Source organism: Podarcis muralis, chromosome 6, assembly GCF_964188315.1.
Source record: "Podarcis muralis chromosome 6, rPodMur119.hap1.1, whole genome shotgun sequence".
Lineage (NCBI taxonomy): Eukaryota > Metazoa > Chordata > Lepidosauria > Squamata > Lacertidae > Podarcis > Podarcis muralis.
In genome coordinates, this window is record NC_135660.1 from 31,118,270 (window position 1) to 31,137,772 (window position 19,503).

At 43.4% G+C, this 19,503-nt stretch overlaps 1 protein-coding gene across 1 annotated transcript in view; it reads left to right on the top strand.

The window, feature by feature from the left end:
* EPHA4 (EPH receptor A4) overlaps positions 1-19,503 on the top strand; it is a 159,302-nt gene that overhangs the window by 114,175 nt on the left and 25,624 nt on the right. Inside the window, exons 8-12 of the mRNA XM_028731050.2 lie at positions 4,180-4,291; positions 10,876-10,934; positions 11,981-12,094; positions 12,835-13,020; positions 19,383-19,444. Coding sequence (XP_028586883.2) covers positions 4,180-4,291; positions 10,876-10,934; positions 11,981-12,094; positions 12,835-13,020; positions 19,383-19,444 — 533 coding nt within the window. The remainder of the gene's footprint in view (positions 1-4,179; positions 4,292-10,875; positions 10,935-11,980; positions 12,095-12,834; positions 13,021-19,382; positions 19,445-19,503) is intronic.

Below are 19,503 nucleotides of genomic sequence, written 5' to 3' on the forward strand. Positions count from 1 at the left end.
TTCCCAGTCTCTTCCATTAATACCTAGAAAATGCAGGACATCCTGTCTCCCTTCTGTAAGTCTCTCCGCTTCTGCAAGCAGCTGCCAGTCAAATGATGTCCTGGCTCCCCAACGTAGATGCCTCATTCAGACCCTTGGATCGATTATTACCAAAGGCTTTACAGTGGTACCTCGGGTTACATACGCTTCAGGTTACAGACGCTTCAGGTTACAGACTCTGCTAACCCAGAAATAATACCTCGGTTTAAGAACTTTGCTTCAGAATGAGAACAGAAAACGTGCGGCGGTGGCGCAGCAGCAGCGGGAGGTCCCATTAGCTAAAGTGGTGCTTCAGGTTAAGAACAGTTTCAGGTTAAGAACGGACCTCCGAACGAATTAAGTACGTAACCAGAGGTACCACTGTATTCCAAAATTCAGGTTTCAGGTACATAGGTCAGGCGTTCAAAACAGTGCTGTAAGATACAATGTCTCAACCGTTGACTCTCCCTTTGAAGAGTGGAGCAGGCACAGTCATTCGAGTGGATGTCTTGCCAAGGAACAGAGCTGGGCACTCCTGCAGGTAGACCGAGTCTGTTTGCACTGGCGTAGCTGATGGTACATCCTTGAAGATGGAGTCAGGGTTGGCACAAGTGGCTCACTTTCCGACCTAGGCTCATATGCCTTCCCTGGGATGGGAAGTGCTTTGCTAGCTGAAGGCAGTATGGAGACTGGACTGTATGGTTCCCCATCTTCAACAGGTGGGACATCTGATGCCACTGGGGCAGGGCTTTCTCCCAACAAACCACTCACCCCCACCACCGCATCCAGATCAAAACACTCATGAGCACAACTTTCCCCGTGCACTCTCTTCTCATTCCACCTCCCTCTTTGACCAGCCCTGCCAAAAAAGTCTCCACAGGGCTCATGACAAGGGATGTGCAGTGTGGTGAGATCATGTCACTAGACGTTTACAGGAGAGAAGGTCGCAGGAGAAACCTTTTTCATGACAATCATGCATTCCCTCTAGCTGTAGAGCGTATCCATTTTCATTCTGCACTTGTGAACAGTACAGCAAGTGTTCATTCATCTATATTTGGAAGTGTTGTGTTCATTTGGATTGTGTTCATGCATCTATATTTGGAAGTGTTCAAGAACCAGGACTTTGAAACGCATGTTCATAGGATCCAGAGAGTGATTGCAGAAAATCACATTGTGGATGAAATAAAGCAGTTACGTAAATCCGCCCACAGCAAACATGGTATTTGCTAGCATTTGCATATCCTGTGTGTTTGATGCAAGCTGTTTTCAACATTTTAATGAGGAAGTCTTAATAAGGAACGATAGAACGATACATTGTGTATTACTCTGCACCAAGATCCCCCATTGATTCATGGGGGGGGGGGGGATTTAATGGCTTGGCTTCCTTTAATGCTAACATGAGTTCTATGCATAAATCTGCACATCTCAAGTGGCAAAGAATAAATTCCTTATAATAATTATTGGTTCTCTCTTGATAAGCATGTTCTACATGGATACGTGCTAGGGAGGAACATTGTGTGCTCCCCTTATACTTTTATAAATGCCCACAAGTGGCAACCCTACCTTTATTTCCTCAGTTTGAGCCTGGCACAGCAGAGAAAGGGTGGCTTAACTGTCTGCAGGGGCTGACCATGCTGCCCTCCAGCCAGTCCTTCCTCTTTGCCAATCACCCTCATGCAAGTTCACTTGGGGCGGGGAATATTGGAGGCAGGCATCAGTGGAAACTTTTCTCCTCAGGCTTCCTCTAGGAGAAAAGTCCAAAAAGAGGCTTTTTCTTTGCCCTCCCTGCATACCCACCCTTCCTATCTGTGCTTGATCCCATCAATTCTCGTTTAATTCTTGTCATTCTTCTATTTTGACCTTGCTATGGGTTTGGGCTGTCTGCTGATGGAGTCCATTTTATCTCGCTCCCATATTATTTTGGGCCTTTGTCATAGCGAGTCTCTGTTTTGCTTCTGCTTAGAACTAGTGGTTAGCTCTTCAGTTGAAGCCACAAAACTATAGTATTGGTCAGGGACCATAGTAAGCAGGGTGATTTCCTACAAACCCTCTTCATTATGAGCTTAAGTGATTCAATATTGTGGGCAGCCAATCTCTACAACAGGGCAGTCCAATACATGGCTGGCTCGCGGATCGCATGTGGCCCTCAAGGCCTTTTTTGGTGCCCCCCATCAATAAAAATAACTGAGGTTCTGCCCCCCAACAAAAGGCCTGCCCCCCAACAAAAATGCTGTCTACACCCATGATCCAAGCTCTCATGCTGCCATCCCAAAGTCAGGCAAGTGAGGTGTTGAACTTTAGGAAGGAGGCATGAGGGCTCTTGACAGGGTCCTAGAGTCCTCCCAGCTCCTTTCCAAAGCCTAGTTAGCATTTTCCCAACTTGGGGGAGAAGGTGGGAGAGCCAGTGTGGTGTAGTGGTTAAGAGTGATAGACTCGTAATCTGGTGAACCAGGTTCGCTTCCCCGCTCCTCCACATGCAGCTGCTGGGTGACCTTGGGCCAGTCACACTTCTCTGAAGTCTCTCAGCCCCACTCACAGCACAGAGTGTTTGTTGTGGGGGAGGAAGGGAAAGGAGAATGTTAGCCGCTTTGAGACTCCTTAAAGGGAGTGAAAGGTGGGATATCAAATCCAAACTCCTCCTCCTCCTCCTCCTCCTCCTCCTCCTCCTCCTCCTCCTCCTCCTCCTCCTCTTCTTCTTCTTCTTCTTCTTCTTCTTCTTCTTCTTCTTCTTCTTCTAGGATCCTGCCAGAGCCTCAGGCCCCCTTCCCAAAGACCTGAGCCTCACTTCTCTGGCTTTGGGAAGACAGCCTGAGGGCTGAGTAAGGGTCAAATTTTGGCTTAGCTCTTGCCCCCCACATGCAAAAAGGCAGTGTGAGGCCCGTGGGTTCCGTATTGAAGTACTCTGGCGGCCTACTTTGTATGAAAAGTTGGACCACCCTGCTCTACAAGGATTATTTTCTGCAGGATGAATCCAAGTTGTCCATAGCCACAAGACATTCCATCCTGCCTGAGCTATTCAGCAGTTGTGCTGATCAGTGCATAGCTCAGTGGTAGAGCACATGTTCTCCTTCCAAAAGTCTACATGTTCAATTACTAGCTCTCCACTTAAATGATCCCAGGGAACAGGGATGAGAAAGACCTCAGCCTGAGACTGGCTATCAGGGAAGAAGAAGAAGAAGAAGAAGAAGAAGAAGAAGAAGAAGAAGAAGAAGAAGAAGAAGAAGAAGAGTTTGGATTTGATATCCCGCCTTTCACTCCCTTTAAGGAGTCTCAAAGCGGCTAACATTCTCCTTTCCCTTCCCCCCCCCCCACAACAAACACTCTGGGAAGGCAATATTGTGCTGGATAGACCAATAGCCCCAGTTGATATGGTGGCTTTGTGCATTCACTTATTTCCTCCTCGAGATGACCCTCTTGGCAATCAGGCTGCCAATAGCAACTGCCAATCACATATTTTCCCATCAAATACAAAAGTTCTCATTTGATGAAACTGTGGCTTGCGCTACACCTAACTGGTGGTCTCATTCTTCAGTCCCTTGGTCTCCCCACTTTGGAAGTAAAATGTACATCTATTTGTACATTCTGTCTGCATTCAACAGACGTAAAAAGCATGATGGCTTCTTGAGATAACAGGCGGCAAAGGATATTTAATTTCCATTGCACAGAGAAACGTTAATCAGTTCAGGTTGTGCCTATTGGTGTTAACATCCCTCAGGCAGCGCACATGAAAACAGGCCGTGCTCTAGCCCGCTTTAAGATAGTTGAAAACATCTTGTTCTGTTTGAGTCTGCCTCTTGCTCATAGTCAAGGAATGAGCATCTGGTCCATTTTAAATCAAATAAAATGGGAAGCAGCTCAGTGGGCGCTAAATCAGCCATTATACTCTCAGGGTAGACATGAAGGGGAGAAAGAGGGGAGTCCTTATTCTCGATGAGTTTCCCCCAAAAACCATTATTGAGCATAATGTCTTTTGCTAATTAAGGCCCTCCTGGAAAATTATGGCAAATGAATAGCTAATGAAAAGGCCCAAGAGTGGCTTTGAGTGGTGCATTGAACTGCGTCTGTCTGCCCATCAGCCGCAGAACCAAGCACTCTTCCCTGTGTTGTTCCTGCCTGTAACATAACTACAGAATGTTAACAGATATCTTTTTCTCTTTCTAGTCCCGTCTCCCATCATTGGCGAAGGTACCAACCCCACAGTCCTTCTGGTCTCCGTGGCTGGCAGTGTTGTCCTTGTGGTCATTCTCATTGCTGCCTTTGTCATCAGCAGGAGGTAAGAACTTAAGCTCCCCTTCTTTCCCCCCTTCTCTTTCATGAGGCAGCTTTTTGTCTCTCCCCCAAACAAAGCTAAATTCTTTGATTAGCATCATAAACAGTGCATTTGCATCACAAGCCCTCTCCTGTGTTGCTTTGATCTTCTCAACATCGCTACCACAGCAGCATGCAGTGTAATGGTAATAGTTCTGGAGTTATTTGCCCTTCAAATGCAAAACCAATCCTAGGGATAGGCTGCTGGTGGTGGGAGGTTTTAAGATGCAAGCCAACAACATGAGATCTAAAGAGAGACTGTAATTTGATGTAGGGTTTTAATGAATGCATCATTCTGGGCTGACAGCATCTTATAGGAGAAGTGCCAGGGCAATGGGGATGGGGGTGGAGAAACGGAACAACCCCCTGCATCTGAGCTTATACAGAGAGAGAAAAGATGGCTTTTCTGATGGCTTCTGCATTTGGCCACATCAGTAGTTGTTGCCTCTGCAGAACAAAAAGGAAGGTGCACTTAAACACTAAATTCCACAATTTTGTATGCCAGGCAGGTTAGACAACACTTTTTTCCCCATCACCAGGCTCCCAAAGACAGGAAAGCAATTATTTCAGCTTCTAGAAGTGTAAATACATTTATGGGTTTGGCTTTTTTAAAAACAGTCTGCTCAGTAGTATTTTCCTAGACTAGCCTGAGGTGGGGCTAGGAAGGCAGAATAAAGAAAAGGAAGTTATTAAGACCACGTAGTCCCTGGAATAAAAGGTTAAATAAAGAGAATATTGCTTTTTCCACCCCCAAATGCTTACAATTAGCATGTGCTTTTTTTGAGGGGGGGGAGAAGGTGATTAAGATGATGGAGAAGTAGTTCTCTTTCTTTTCCCAATGAAGAAAAGCATCAAAAATGGATGGGAGGGGATCTCCTCACAAATGCCCTACAAGATAGGCTAGTAACAGAGTTCAGGTTCAGAATCAGTGTCTCTCTGAATATCAGTTGCTTGGACTTAAACCATGGGAAAGGGGTATCGTCTTCGCAGCCTCTTTCTGGACTTCCCAGAAGCACCTGGCTGACAGCTACTGAAAATATGACAATGGACTAGATGAATATTTAGTCTGCTCCAGCATGGCTGTTTTTATGTTCTTGTACTCTATAAATAAGATCAGGTTCCTTTTGTTTCACTTTCTTACTGCAAATTGTTTTCTCCTTTAAAAAAAGAAAAGCACACACCGTTAAATCCATGGGGTTATAATATCTGATAAGTAGTCGTTCGCCGTAATGGATTTCAGTGGGTGGTTCGCCTAGTTCACCAGCCTCCACGCTGACAGGAGGGAAAGTACATATGAAAATGTATTGCAGAGAGATAGGTTTATTAAAAGCCATTGCTACAGAAAATAGCATCACTGAGCCTGATGACTTGAAACCCCCTCTGCTTTTATTGATCACTTTATTATTTAAGGCAGGATTGATAGCGAGGTGCATTGAATTTCTAATTACGAGTTGCCACCTTGGAGAATTCTGCCTGCCGAGTCTGGCTGAGATTATTCCTTTACCAGCTTCCCCATTTTTATTTTTTTATAAAATGCCACTTCCCTAGGCTGATAAACAGTGCCTGGTGATTGGTCCTCAATGGATCACTTTTTAGAAAATGAAACGTCAACCCCTTGCCCTCCTATTGATTCCCTTTAGTAGTGGCCATAAAGCTGTCAAAGGAAAGGCTGTTGGGAGCCAGGTAGCTGACAGACTTGCTGGAGGAGCTGATGTGTTTGCCGCCAACACTTATTTCACCCTCAAGCCGCCTCCTTAGTTATCTCTTCCTTGGAAGGGTTCCAATTGGATGGAAACAAATAAAGAGGTGTCCATACTATTAAGAATGGGAGTTTGGCCCAGCCCCTTCTGGGGGAAGGATAAACAGAAGCAAATGGGGAGTGGGCTCAAAGATGTAGCTCTGACATGCAAAACACCAAGGGCTGTACAGATCTTGTGCAGTAAATGAAATGCTCAAAGAAAGTCCCATAGTTCCCCTTGCCGGATGCTCAGTGATTTCTACATGCTTCACAGTCTGTTTAAAGTTGTTCTGAGCAGCATCATTAAGTAATACAGGCTAAGCAAGTCTCTCTGTGAGAGACATCCAAGTTTCTTTTCTGGATACCAAAATTTACTTACTAGGTTTGTTTGTAAACTTAAAAGCCAGTTTTTAAGCTAGAAGTGTTGCCATGACCTAGGAAGAAAATAAGGCACCGCCACATGGAGTATGTTCAGGTGAACTGTGAGTGGTATGGATGCAAACTCCACCCCTAGCACCACTGGACATTTTGCACAAAGATTGGAAGATGGGTCCTAAATAGCCGGGGGCGTTGGTGCAAGCCTTGTATTTAACATTTCATATATTCAGGCAAATGCCTCACCATGCCTTTAAAGGTAAAGGTAAAGGACCCCTGACAGTTAAGTCCTGTCGTGAGCGACTCTGGGGTTGTGGCGCTCATCTCGCTTTACTGGCCGAGGAAGCCAATGTTGGTCCTCAGACAGTTTTTTCGGGACATGTGGCCAGTATTACTAAGACGCTTCTGGCGAAACCAGAGCAGAACATGGAAACGCCGTTTACCTGGCTGCTGGAGCTATTTATCTATTTGCACTTTGACGTGCTTTCAAACTGCTAGGTTGGCAGCAGCTGGGACCAAGCGACGGGAGCTCACCCCGTCGTGGGGATTCAAACCATCGACCTTCCGATTGGCAAGCCCAAGAGGCTCAGTGGTTTAGACCACAGTGCCACCCGCTTCCCTCGCCATGACTTTAGCATGAAGCAAATGTGAACTGAGAAAAAAAGAGTATTAAATATTTCAGTGCTAGCTCAAATAAGCAAAGGATGGATAGCAGCTTGAATGTTTCACAGCAGCTTTCATCAAGCATAGCTATTTCAAACAACAATTTTGTGCGTTTTCAGAGGTTAGGAGTTGGAATGCATGGTTTTGGCTACCTCATTCAGTTGTTTGATGGGGTCTGAGCTTCCTCCCTGAGCCCCACCCCTGAGGTTTTTTTCTGGTTCTGCTACTCCCTACTCGGGACGCAGGTGGCCCTGTGAGTTAAACCACAGAGCCTTGGGCTTGCCGATCAGAAGGTCAGCGGTTCGAATCCCTGCGACGGGGTGAGCTCCCATTGCTCAGTCCCTGCTCCTGCCAACCTAGCAGCTCGAAAGCACGTCCCAAGTGCAAGTAGATAAATAGGTATTGCTCCGGCAGGAAGGTAAACGGCGTTTCCGTGCGCTGCTCTGGTTCGCCAGAAGCGGCTTAGTCATGCTGGCCACATGACCCGGAAGCTGTACGCTGGCTCCCTTGGCCAATAAAGCGAGATGAGCGCCGCAACCCCAGAGTCGGCCACGACTGGACCTAATGGTTAGGGGTCCCTTTACCTTTACCTACCCCCTACTCAATCTTGTGGCTGTGGATGATTTCTCCCACTCTCCCCAAATGGCTTTCTCAATGGTGATCCTAAATGTCCTGACATCCCCCCCCCCCCAGACCAAACTGCTTCTGGCTTCTAATTAATATTTTAAAGTTAATGGTTAATTTCCATGGCTGTGATTTTGTTATGTTTTAAAACTTGACGTCAATTGACTTGTCAGGGGCGTGTTCCCTGAATGACTGCCTCCCAAGGTGTAAAAGCAAAGATGGTAGAATTTGGCCTTGCACAGGGAGTCGTCTTGGAAACAAACTCTTGATACTCACCTACTGATTGGTCACCTAGTAATCTCTAGAAAACTTGATGCTGGTTCATTCTATGAGCAAACCATTTGCATCTATTAAGCTGCTGCCGTGTTTTAAAGTATATTTTTATCGGTTTCTAAAACTGCTGCACACTTCTCCTTCAGTGCTGATTTTAGAACGGAAGGGCGGGATTGAAACATTTTCTGTAAATAATAAATAAAATGAAAGGATTCCAGAGCAACACACTGAGAGCCCTGAAAATTAGTGCCGCAGGGTGATTCGTAAAAGAAGAATTGGAAGGCAGAATGGGTCTTGTTAGGTTTTGGATCTTAGAATTCTTTATTATACCACAAGCTTGGTAAATCCAGATATCTCAAATGAAACAGCCAGAGCTCCACCAAGGCCCCTGTAGTGATGATGCCCCTGGCATGCCACCTTGTCATATCCTTCTGTTTGGGAACACACTATTCAGGAATCTTTGAGCTGCCTTTGTGTTCCCCACATTGGCCTGTCAAAGGCTGGAGTTGCCAACTCTGGTGCGTAGGCTTGACTGGGAGAGAAGCTTGTGGGGCTCCTGCTGTCTTGCTACAATACCTGCTAATACCCCTTGGCTCCCACTTTGTCATTTGCGGTGCATGCCTGTCAGGCGGAGGACCCGCCTCTTTTTTATCTGGAAGTCCCACCTGTAGGCTTTGCCTGCCTCTCTGACCCCTGCAGTTTTTCCACAGCGCCTGCTTTCCTTTCCTGATCCCCGCCTCCCATTTAATCACTGTCACCCAAATCCCTGTAATTACGGGGCTGAGCTCTGCGACAAAGGTTTCTTTCTGTCATTCAGGTGAGCTGTCTGTGAATGTCAGTTTGTGTCCAGCATTCCTCAGGGCCTCCAGAGAACTTCCCATGCCCTCCCAGTGACTCAGTAATGAGCAGATGGGTGGGGGGCAAGAGGAAAGTATCTTTTCAAGACAAAAGGCCCCAGCAGTTTCCCGCCCTGAGCAAAAGCTCAACAGGTGACAAAGGTAGAGCTGAAGTGAATAGGAGGTTGGGAAGCCTTTATTTAGAAGCTAATAAGCTGTAATTAAAGACTGAAAAGTATTCATTGCGCTTCCTTCTAGCTTCCCTCTTGGGGGGGGGGGGAGGGGAGAGGGAGTTTTTCCGCAGTGGTGCTCTTTTAGACCAAAGAAAGATAACTAGGGTTTTAAAAGTTACTGGGGGCTTCCTCCCCGCCCCATCCATAACATAATCATTCCTTGGGGGTTTGGTGTAAAATTCAGTGTGTTGTGTGCCAGTTGCAATATAATAATCTATTCAGCTCATTCTGAATAGATTATTATATTGCCACTGGCGCACAAAATCAATGGGGATACTTTAGAGTGAGCAGGCCTTCTGCAGGTTTGCTTCTTACAGAAATGTCTATATCGTCCTTCAGGATGCATTTCCAGTGTGTTTGTCCTGGGATGTCTTTGTTGGTATAATGTGTACCATGAAGTGCTTGTGTAACAGTTGGGCTTATATGCACTCATTCGCTCATGTAGGAGCATTATGTTGCAATCCTGCGGGCACTTACCTGAAAGTAAGCCCCATTGAGCTCAATGAGATTTGGTTTTGGGTTGCACTGCACTTACAACCGATAAGCAATTATAGGAGTTAAATTCTTCTTTCTTTTAGAGGCCGTGGATCAAATTGCATATTGATTTATATCGCATCCTCTGCCCTCTAATTTTTATACTTAGAAAAGACAACATTTATATGCAGTCACAATTAAAATTGCTTAAATGCCCTCAGCAGAAGGATGAGTAGTGATCACATGTGGTCAGGCTTGTTTCTTTTTTTGTTGGCAAATATACGCAACAGTGCCCAAAATGTTTCCTGTGACACCCATGAAAGTTCTGATGTCGGCAATACTAAAGAAAAGCCGTAGGTTCCCATAGGAAAAACAAAAAAAGCAGCAGTCGACTCACTTGGGGGAAACATTGAATTATAATTGCTAAATAGTACTTGTGCTTTCGGAATTTTCCTGTTCTGACCCTGAGATCCTGAGAACCTAGAGAGATGCAGGGACCAGCTGAACTTTGTAAATGTTCTTTACCATGTGAAAATCTTTCCTTTACCAAAGCACTTCTTTTATTAGATTCCCTTAGATCTTTGTTTATCAAAGGGCTTTAAAAAAAATAAACAGCAGCTAAGGTTGCAAATATTATGAGCCTTTCATGTGTTGTTATATGTATAGTCTTAATATTATTCTGTAGGATTAATGTTCACATGTGTACAATTAAAATAGTTTTATCAGGTATATGTTGCTCTTCACATTGAAATATGAGCTAGAATCTACTTGAGAATCTGTTGATTACACATATGCTGCATTTTTCTATATTTCATTTCCTTGTGACCTGTGTGTATATCCCACTGTGTGTATATGTACCTGCAGTTCAGAATAATGCTTCTGGAATGGACTATCTGGAATGGACTATGAAAGTTTGTGACGTGATAAATAGTTTCAGTCTTTAAGGTGCCAGAAGACTTCTTACTATTTTTACATACAAATCTCGTCATTAACACACACTTTTCAATTGTTTGCTCACATCGAAATTATTTAACCTTTTCAAAACTGGCCACAGATGATGATGATGATTTCCGTTTTGAAGCAAGATGCATATACAAAAATCCATTTTCCTCAAATGCAAGGATCTTTTCTTTGATGGCAACAATTAATGCAATATAAGCAATCTGACAACTCTTGTAATGCAGGTGGGGCTGCGTTAAGTCATCAACTGCGGTAGCACAGAGAACTTGTTTTGGCAGGCACAGTGATTCAGGTCTTGGCAGGCCCAGAAGACACTTGAGTTCACCACTAAGTAAGATATTTATTTTGATTTGCTCTTTTTTCATTCCAACAGACGGAGCAAGTATAGTAAGGCCAAGCAAGAAGCAGATGAGGAGAAACATTTGAATCAAGGTAAAAAACATTGATGCTTGGTTTTCCGATCTGGTTCAGAAAGCATGTCCTGTGTGTGTTCTGAAGCTTAGAAAATAAGAAATGACATTTCCTTAGATGTGACTTTGCAGCTTGCTTTCTCCAAAGCTGAGAATTTGTGTCCCGGTTCACAAGCTGCATTGGTTATGTGGCTTCGTAGTTGGTAGCCTTTTCCAAAGGGTAGACTCGCATCTCACACAAGCAGCCCCTTGTAAAAGCAGCGCTTAATTGTATGTGATCAACGTAGTGCCTAAACATACCTAACGAGCAGAAAAGAGCCTCTTTACCTGAGGAATATTCAGTGGGTTGGGAGACATGATGTCATACTTCCACATTACTTGCTTTTTTATAGGGTTGCAGGATTTATTTGGAGACTGGATAATATGGAGTGGGCTTGATCTCAGTGGGACTTATTCCTGAGTAGATGTGTTTAGGATTGTGCTGTCAATTGAAGTTACAGTTTGAGGTTCAGTGTGGGGAACTGAAACAGATTGAAAAGTTCTGGTTCGCATATAGATCTGGGGCATGAACAGCTATGTGTCTCTACCAATATGCTGCTCATTTGTTTTTCATGCTGTCACCAAAAAGCTGTGTTGCTGCTCAAAATATACTTGCTCAAAAACCCAGTTGCTTGCTGGTTTACCATTGCTGTGGTGCTATTCACACAATTTACAATCCAATCCAAAACCCACTTACCTAAGAGTATGTTGTTAATGTGTAAAAGCTTCCTCCGTTGTACAAAATGATCAGCACTTTGCCCCTTTATCCTAAATTTATTTATTTTTGTGGTAGGCTGGCCTTTAATATAGTTCAGGTACCAGATCAATTCATTCCCAGGGCAAAGCCTGATTATCTATTTGACTGTATAGAGAAGACACGTCTCTGCATATTAAAGCACATGACTGAATTTTTGTGGGTGTGTATTTCTTTTGTCACCCAGCCTTTTGACTGCCCACTGAGGATATATACTAATGATCCTTCATTCGTACATGGATTACATGACTAGACAAGGCATCTTTGTGTTGCAGGTGTTAGAACGTATGTTGATCCCTTTACATATGAGGACCCCAACCAAGCTGTGCGAGAATTTGCCAAAGAAATTGATGCTTCCTGCATAAAGATTGAAAAAGTCATTGGTGTCGGTAAGCTCAAGTCATGACCATGTTAGACACTGCAGTCATACCTCGGGTTAAAGTAGCTTCGGGTTTCGTGTTGCGCTCCGCGGCGACCCAGAAGTAATGGAACGCGTTACTTCTGGGTTTCGCCGCTCGCGCATGTGCAGATGCTCAAAATGATGTCATGTGCATGCGCAGGTGCGATGAATCACGACACGCGCAGACGCGGGTTGCATTTTCTTCAGGATGCGAACGGGGCTCTGGAACAGGTCCCGTTCACATCCAGAAGTACCACTGTAATAGATTCATAATGATGGAAGGTTTACTGTGGTTTTAATTTCCTGGAAATTGTTTTATTTCATTCTTTATTTGGCAGTTTTCTATCCCACCTTTCTACATTTTCAGTCTTCAAGATAGCTTACAAAGACTTTTGAGTAAAGTTGTTTACCTTCTCAGCAAGGTAAACATTCTTTAGTGAATGAATTTAGTTGAATAAAACAACTGTTTTGCTGTTGTTCATCATAGTCATATTGTATTCCCCCTCACAAAAAGACTAAAATAAGTAAGCCAAGCAAAAAGAAAATCCCAAAGGAGATTGGAAAGTGTATTACACATACGAATAACCAAAACTGAAGGTTAGCAAACATTCACAGAATCTTCTAGAATCTCTATGGCATCAATTAAAACATCATGGAGTTAAAATCACACAGTGACTTAGTTGCCATCAGGTCTTTCATGGTTGGCCTTTGGGTCTCCCTTCTCTGCAGGTGAATTTGGTGAAGTTTGCAGTGGCCGTTTGAAGGTGCCGGGAAAGAGGGAGATCTGTGTTGCTATCAAGACACTGAAAGCTGGATACACAGACAAACAAAGAAGGGACTTCTTGAGTGAGGCCAGTATCATGGGACAATTTGACCATCCCAACATCATCCACTTGGAAGGGGTGGTTACGAAATGTAAGTAGGACACAACCTGTTGCCAAATGTGTGATCATGTATTTGACCAGGACAGTTTGGAAGTCACTATGAAATTAAATCAGCACAGAGCTTTTGCCATTCCTGCTTTGAAATGACAGATGGAACAGATCCACCGATAGCTAATAGGAGGAAATCAGTGTAGCACTTGTCATTAATCTTGTTGTCAGCTATAAATGGTTTTATGGTTGCAGCCGATACCCTATCTTTGAGCAAGTTGTGCATAGTTTTACAAGGAAATGTAATACTACACAGTTTTAAGGGGTAAGGAGGAATGTGATGGAAGGATGCTTTGGTTTGAAGTGAGGTTTTTTTCCACCTCTTTTTATTGGTATGCCAGGTGGGTACTTCTGAAAGTCATCTCTCTTTTTTTAGGATTGCAGTGACTTTCAGTCGGATGAAGGGAAAGCAGATGGTAATCAAGGCACCTAAAATATTTCATAAGAGACCAAGCACAATAAACCTGCGAGCTTTTATGCTTTAAGTCTTTTATGCTTTAAGTCACAGATGTAGGGAGCAGGCCTTTCAAAAGAAAATAACCCTGTCCTTAGCAAGAGGCATGTTTGTGTGCTCTTTCTGATTTTCGTCTTTGGTGCCATTGCTTCTATTTCAAGCAACACCTGGTCAAGAATATATTCCCCTCCTCTCTCCTCTCCCTTTTAAAGACGATTAGCAGTCACTGTACCAATGAACGCCAGTCTAAGCCAGAAGAGAGCAAAACCCCACAGTCGTGATTTTCAAGCCAGAACTGGAATGCACCTGTGAAGCTTGTAGACCCAAGTAAAAGTATGCTGGAGAGGCCCTCACTGTTTGAGGTGGCTCTGATCCAGATAGATCACTGAATATAGCTTCAAAACATGGCCAGTATTCTTTTCTTAATAAAGAAAGTATCTGTTTATATTTCAGGTCCTATTTTTGTTAGGATTGCAGTCGCTGGTTGTAGGGCAGGACTTTTGTCCATTTATTGTTGTTTATAATTGTCTTTGCTTGAGCAAAATATTTGGGAACTCACAAACACACAAAACTTGTAGCGTATCCCAGCTATATCTGGGCTCTGTGAAAATGTAGCTCTGTGATTGATACTGTGAGCAAGCAGCGTGCCTTTCAGGAGCCGGAGACCGGAGTAGGTTAGCGGTAAAATACCCGGGGTTAGCGAAGTTAACTCTTTATTCAAAGAAACCAAAACAATGCAGGCCTAGTGATCCCAGCAGCTCTTCCCAGTAGGTGATGCCCCAATGAGGTAGTCACGAGAACTGAAGGTCCCCGCCTTCCCACTGCTCTCTAAGGCTCCTCCCCTGTTCCTTCCTTAGCAGCCCAAGGCTTCATCTTCTTGTCTCTCATTTGTCCACCCCCTTCATTTTCCTGCATGTTCTGGGAGACCAGGCATGGAAGGAAGCTTCTTGCAGCAGGAGAAGGAGACTCCCTGGATTCGTCTGCAGCCTGCTTCATCTCCGCTTCTTGCCCCCTCTCCACTCTAGCCTCTGCTTCTGGGCTATCTTTTGCCAACAGCTCACTAAACGCTGTTACCTCTTCATCTTCCAATGCCTCCCCCGCCCCAGTCTGCTCCCTCTTTTCCTTCTGACCACTCGTGGTCATCCCACCACCAATCCCCTGGATCTGAACCTGCTTCCCTTGGAGGCCAGCTTGTTCTTCCCATCACTCCTCTGCCTCCAGCCAGTCCATGACAGCGCCTCCCTTGATTCTGCCAGTATTGAGAAGCTGGTATGCTCAAAAATTACTGCAGAAGAACAAACACCTTAGCTCTGTCAGCTTGTTTTGCCTCAGGAATCACAAATTATACATATCAGTCTCAAAGTGCCAGTGAACTGCCTGCAGCATGGAACTAATAGCAATGGGTTTTCATTGTTTCTTAAGGTGTCCCCCCCCCCTTTCTAAGGAAATCCTGGTATGAGTCTGGGATGTGTGAACCTCCCTTTCCTCACTGAGAAAGTAATGCATTATCTGAAAGGCACTGAGTTCATTCCAGCACAGTGGGTTGGATTCGAAGAATTGTGAACAGTGTTCTGCCCTTGAAATGTTTTCCCAGTCCCTCCTTGCTGCCGTCCCAAAATCCAATGCTGAGGGGGTGAGAGGAATCATGTGGTTTGGGGACACGGAAGGCCGTCAGTGGAGGGAGCTGTTGATAGAAATTTCATCAAATTTTCTTGGAAAACATGGAACCATAGAATTTTAGAGTTGGAAGAGACCCTAAAGATCATCTGGTTCAATCCCCAGCAATGCAGGAATATGCAGCTGTCCCATACGGGGATCAAACCTGCAACCTAGGTGTTATCAGCAACACCACACTCTATCCAGCTGAGCTATTCACATGCACAAATAAAGGCAGCATAGCCCATTTAACTACTTCAATCAGTTTAGCCTTGATGAAAGGGCCAAGGAGTTGTGACTCTGCTTTTAAAAATTAGATCTTCAACTTCATTGAGGAACCTAAGCCCTTTAAATGAGATGCTTTAATTTGTACAAATATATACATTTCAGAAATTGATTAAATGGTTAAAGCCTGATAATTAATTGGTTAAAATCATGGTAATGAATTGATAGCACTGTGTTTTTTTGAACTATATTGTACAAGCTGTGTCCAGGGCTTGTTTCTGTATTTGCTGAAAATACACATACTTGGAATTGTGGGGGGGTTTTTTTGGTTAACTGGCTATCTTATTTGGATATTAAGCAGAGCACTATACTACATCAAATCAAAATGTGCTTAAAAGCATACATGTTACAGGTATATTTCCTTCAGAAAGTGGTTTCTTTTTAGGCCACCGTGTGTTTGCTATAGACAGTGATTTTCATACCACCTTGGTAAAACAGAGAATCAACAAGGGAATCTTTGTATTGAAATCCCACTGAGGCTTTTAACCCCCCCCCCCCCCAAGCTGGTACAGCTGTAACAGTTATAAATGAGTGCATACTATTTGCATAATATACTTGTCACTGCATTAAAATGATTTTAAATTCCCAGCAGAAGGTGGGAGACCAAACCAAGTGTCTTCTATTGCCTGGCTCCCTGTAGTTCATGCTTTTGCTACAAACCATCGTAGACACCTCCAAGCCATCACCATTTGGCAAACAGAGTTTCTTAAGTAGACATTTATCTCAATTTTCCCCTGTATGTTTATGGAGCCTTGGTGAAAAATGGGTACATTTAAAGTTTCTGAAATTGCAACACAAGATCGATTGTTGTGGCAGATGTGTGGGTGCGTGTTTGTGTGTGTGTGAGAGAGATGAGGAAAGAGACTAGTATGAATGCACTATTAGTGGCAAGTCAAGTGCTATTAATAATCAACTTCATGATGACAAGCTACCCCAATTAAACTCCATGGAGAAAAGTCTATGGCTACATTTGTTCATATTGTATGATTACTTTTGCAGTCACAAGACAATGGTACCGAAATCAAACAGGTCCGCCACTGAATCCAATACATCATACTTTAAATAAGAAAGTTGTTTAGTCCTTTCCAAAGTGTGCAATCAAATTCCATCAAACAGTGGATCCCTCCAATTACTCAGTTCCACACAGGGTCTAGCATATGCTGGCTGCAAAATCACAGTCCAAGAGGGATAAGACAGTGCTTTGACTCCATCTAGACCTCTTTGTCACACCTTCAACACTGCATTGCCTAGGTTCAATAACTAATGGAGTTGTGCATTAATATATTCAAATGAAGAGTGTCTCTTATTTCTTTAAATTGACAAAGTACCTTTTGATTGCAGAAGGTTAATTAAAACCTATTTAGATGTATTTGTTCTGTCAAGTGACTCTAAGTCACAGTTGCAAAGTGTAAATGACATGGGGAAATATGCAGATTGGATCTAAGTGGGTTCCTTACTCACTGATGAATATTGGGAGGGGTGAATGTTCATATATCAAGAGGGTGGTTTTCCTCAGCATTTGCCTTTAAGTATTTGTATTCCCGGCCAGAATTTCTAAGCTCATATTGATACAGCTGCCCTGGATTTTTGTGCATGTGCACAGGGAGGAAAAACAACTTTGACTCATGCAAATAAGATAGTTAGGGCTGCAGATGCCTGATTTCCATTTCACTTTAACGTAAAGACTGGCTTGCATACGTAAACGTGGAATAAGATGAGGGACATGAATGTTTTGGCACTAGCTGAAGTAGCAAGGGAATCATGAACATACAGGTTCTGTGGAGAGGCTGGCCTCAGGCCAGCTGTCCCTAAATAAAAATGGAAAAGTGAAAGAGGTACAGGCTATTAATATGCCTTAGCATACTGTTTTCTAATCAGAAAAAGTTATTTCTGAAATAGGAGCTCCTAGTAGAATTGCAAGTGGAGGTAACCTGCTGAGTGAAAAATGTGCTAATGTAGATACAATTATAGGAGCTATTCCGTGTGAAAATATTTCACAGACCCGCAATTTTCCTAAGCAAATGTTTGAGCAGATTGATTTTTTTGTTGTTCTGTTAAAATATGTTTTCTTTTACTCCAGATCTTTCCACACACAAACACATTCTGTTTACCCAAATAAGAGTATATGTGAAAGCCTCACCTCCTGATCCATTCATGGCATGTTATAAAACAAAATTTAGACTGGAAGAGGTTTAGAAAAATTAGCTACTCTCTCCCATGAGTTCTTGTGCCCGGCTAACAAGCCCTATCTTAGTCTTTGAGAATTGTGGATCTTAGGCAATCATTAGGAATGCTCACACATTCGAACTTGAAAGAAGCAATTCCCTTTGAGGACAGTTAGTTACGTGAAATGGGTTAGTTTATAAGTAATGTAACACTAAACTATGGAATGGGCCTCAGCTAGGCCTTGGGCTAACAGCTCCTCCTTCCCCCTTCTCTTTCCAGAAGAAGGACTTTGCTGGCATATGTTTTTTATTTCAAGGAATCCTGGCGGGCTGTTTCATACCACTGTGGTTTAAAACAAACCCTAGCCAGTTTTTAAATAAGTCAGATTCAACCATGAATCATAAAGCTGGCTTATTAAACCAGCCCAAGTTTGTTTTAAACTATCATCTCTATTTTGTTTGTAACAAGTAGCCAGGATTCTTGGACACTGAAAGCACATGCTAATGAAGTCCTTATCCTCACTGCGCAGGAAAATGAGGGAGAGTGTATAAGTCCAAGACTTTACTTGAGTTCATTCTAGCTCATGCATGTAGCACTAAACCATGGTTTGGGGTTATGTGCAAACCAACCCATTATGTCTGCAAGGTGTTTTAAGGACAAAGTGATGCTATGCCAATAGCTGCTGTTATTAAACATATTAATAGATTATATTTAATCATCATGGATTTAGGCAGCAGGGTATCTGGGAAAGAGGCATAACTACTGCTCCAACAGTGGAGAGAAAGGTCTACAGGCAGGATGACACCTGCACCATCAGTAACTTATTGACATGCCCAAGGAAAGTTCACCGTAGATGTGCCACCATCTATACCCTGCCGGTGGTGGGGACAAAGTGGGGCATTCTGGGTCTAGCGAATTCAAAGCCCCCCCTTTCCCTTGACATAGCCCCCCAAATTTCCCAGTACTATGCCACCCCTTCAGCTGGTGTAGTTTTCTCTCCTTTTGTAGTCAATGAGAAGCAACATGATAAAACTCTGCTCCTACCACCCGCCCTCACCTCAGCAAGCTGGCAGGATGTAATGGTTACTCCATCACAGAATCTCTTCCTCATCCCATGACAGGATCACTCTAGAATAACATAACTGTGTGCAACCCAGTGTTAATTTACAGTTCTCCATTTTTGTTAAAGTGTACGTTGTCTGCAACATAGTTCATTGACTAATTTGACCCTGCCTTCATCAGTATGGAGGAAATGGGTAAAGCATGTTTTTACATGGCAAAATAAATGCTACGGATTAAGTAAATAGAAGGGAAATTACTGTTTATGCCACACCTGAATCTGCGCTTACAGCTGACAGTCCACATCCTTCAAACCATAACTTTGAATTCTCTCAGCCAAATGCCTACGGACATACAAATTCCCTAGCAAACGATGCAATTATCTTTACATTACTCCAAGTGCAAATAGGCCTATTTGGGTCTATTACTGCATCACCATTTCTTCTTTAGAGAGCAATTATGGATTCTTAAATTCTCTGGAGACCATGGTGTGTACCGTAGTTAAAGACCTTGTCAATGAGTCAGCTAAAGTGTTAATTTTCTGGCTGGAACTCTTGAACACGTCAGCCTTGCATTAGTTCTTTTCTGGCTCACTCGAGCTGAGAAAGAAGCTTGGAACTTTGGAGTTACATTATTATGATTTTTGATTTTTTATTTTTAAAGCTTTCTTCCTCCCCTAATTGTCTGCATCTATGAATTGTGTTTTTCCCCTCCCAAATTTCTAGGCAAACCAGTCATGATCATAACTGAGTACATGGAGAATGGTTCTTTGGATGCCTTCCTCAGGGTAGGTGCCTGTGATAGAATAAACCCAAATATTTTTATTATGATGTCCTTATCATTAAA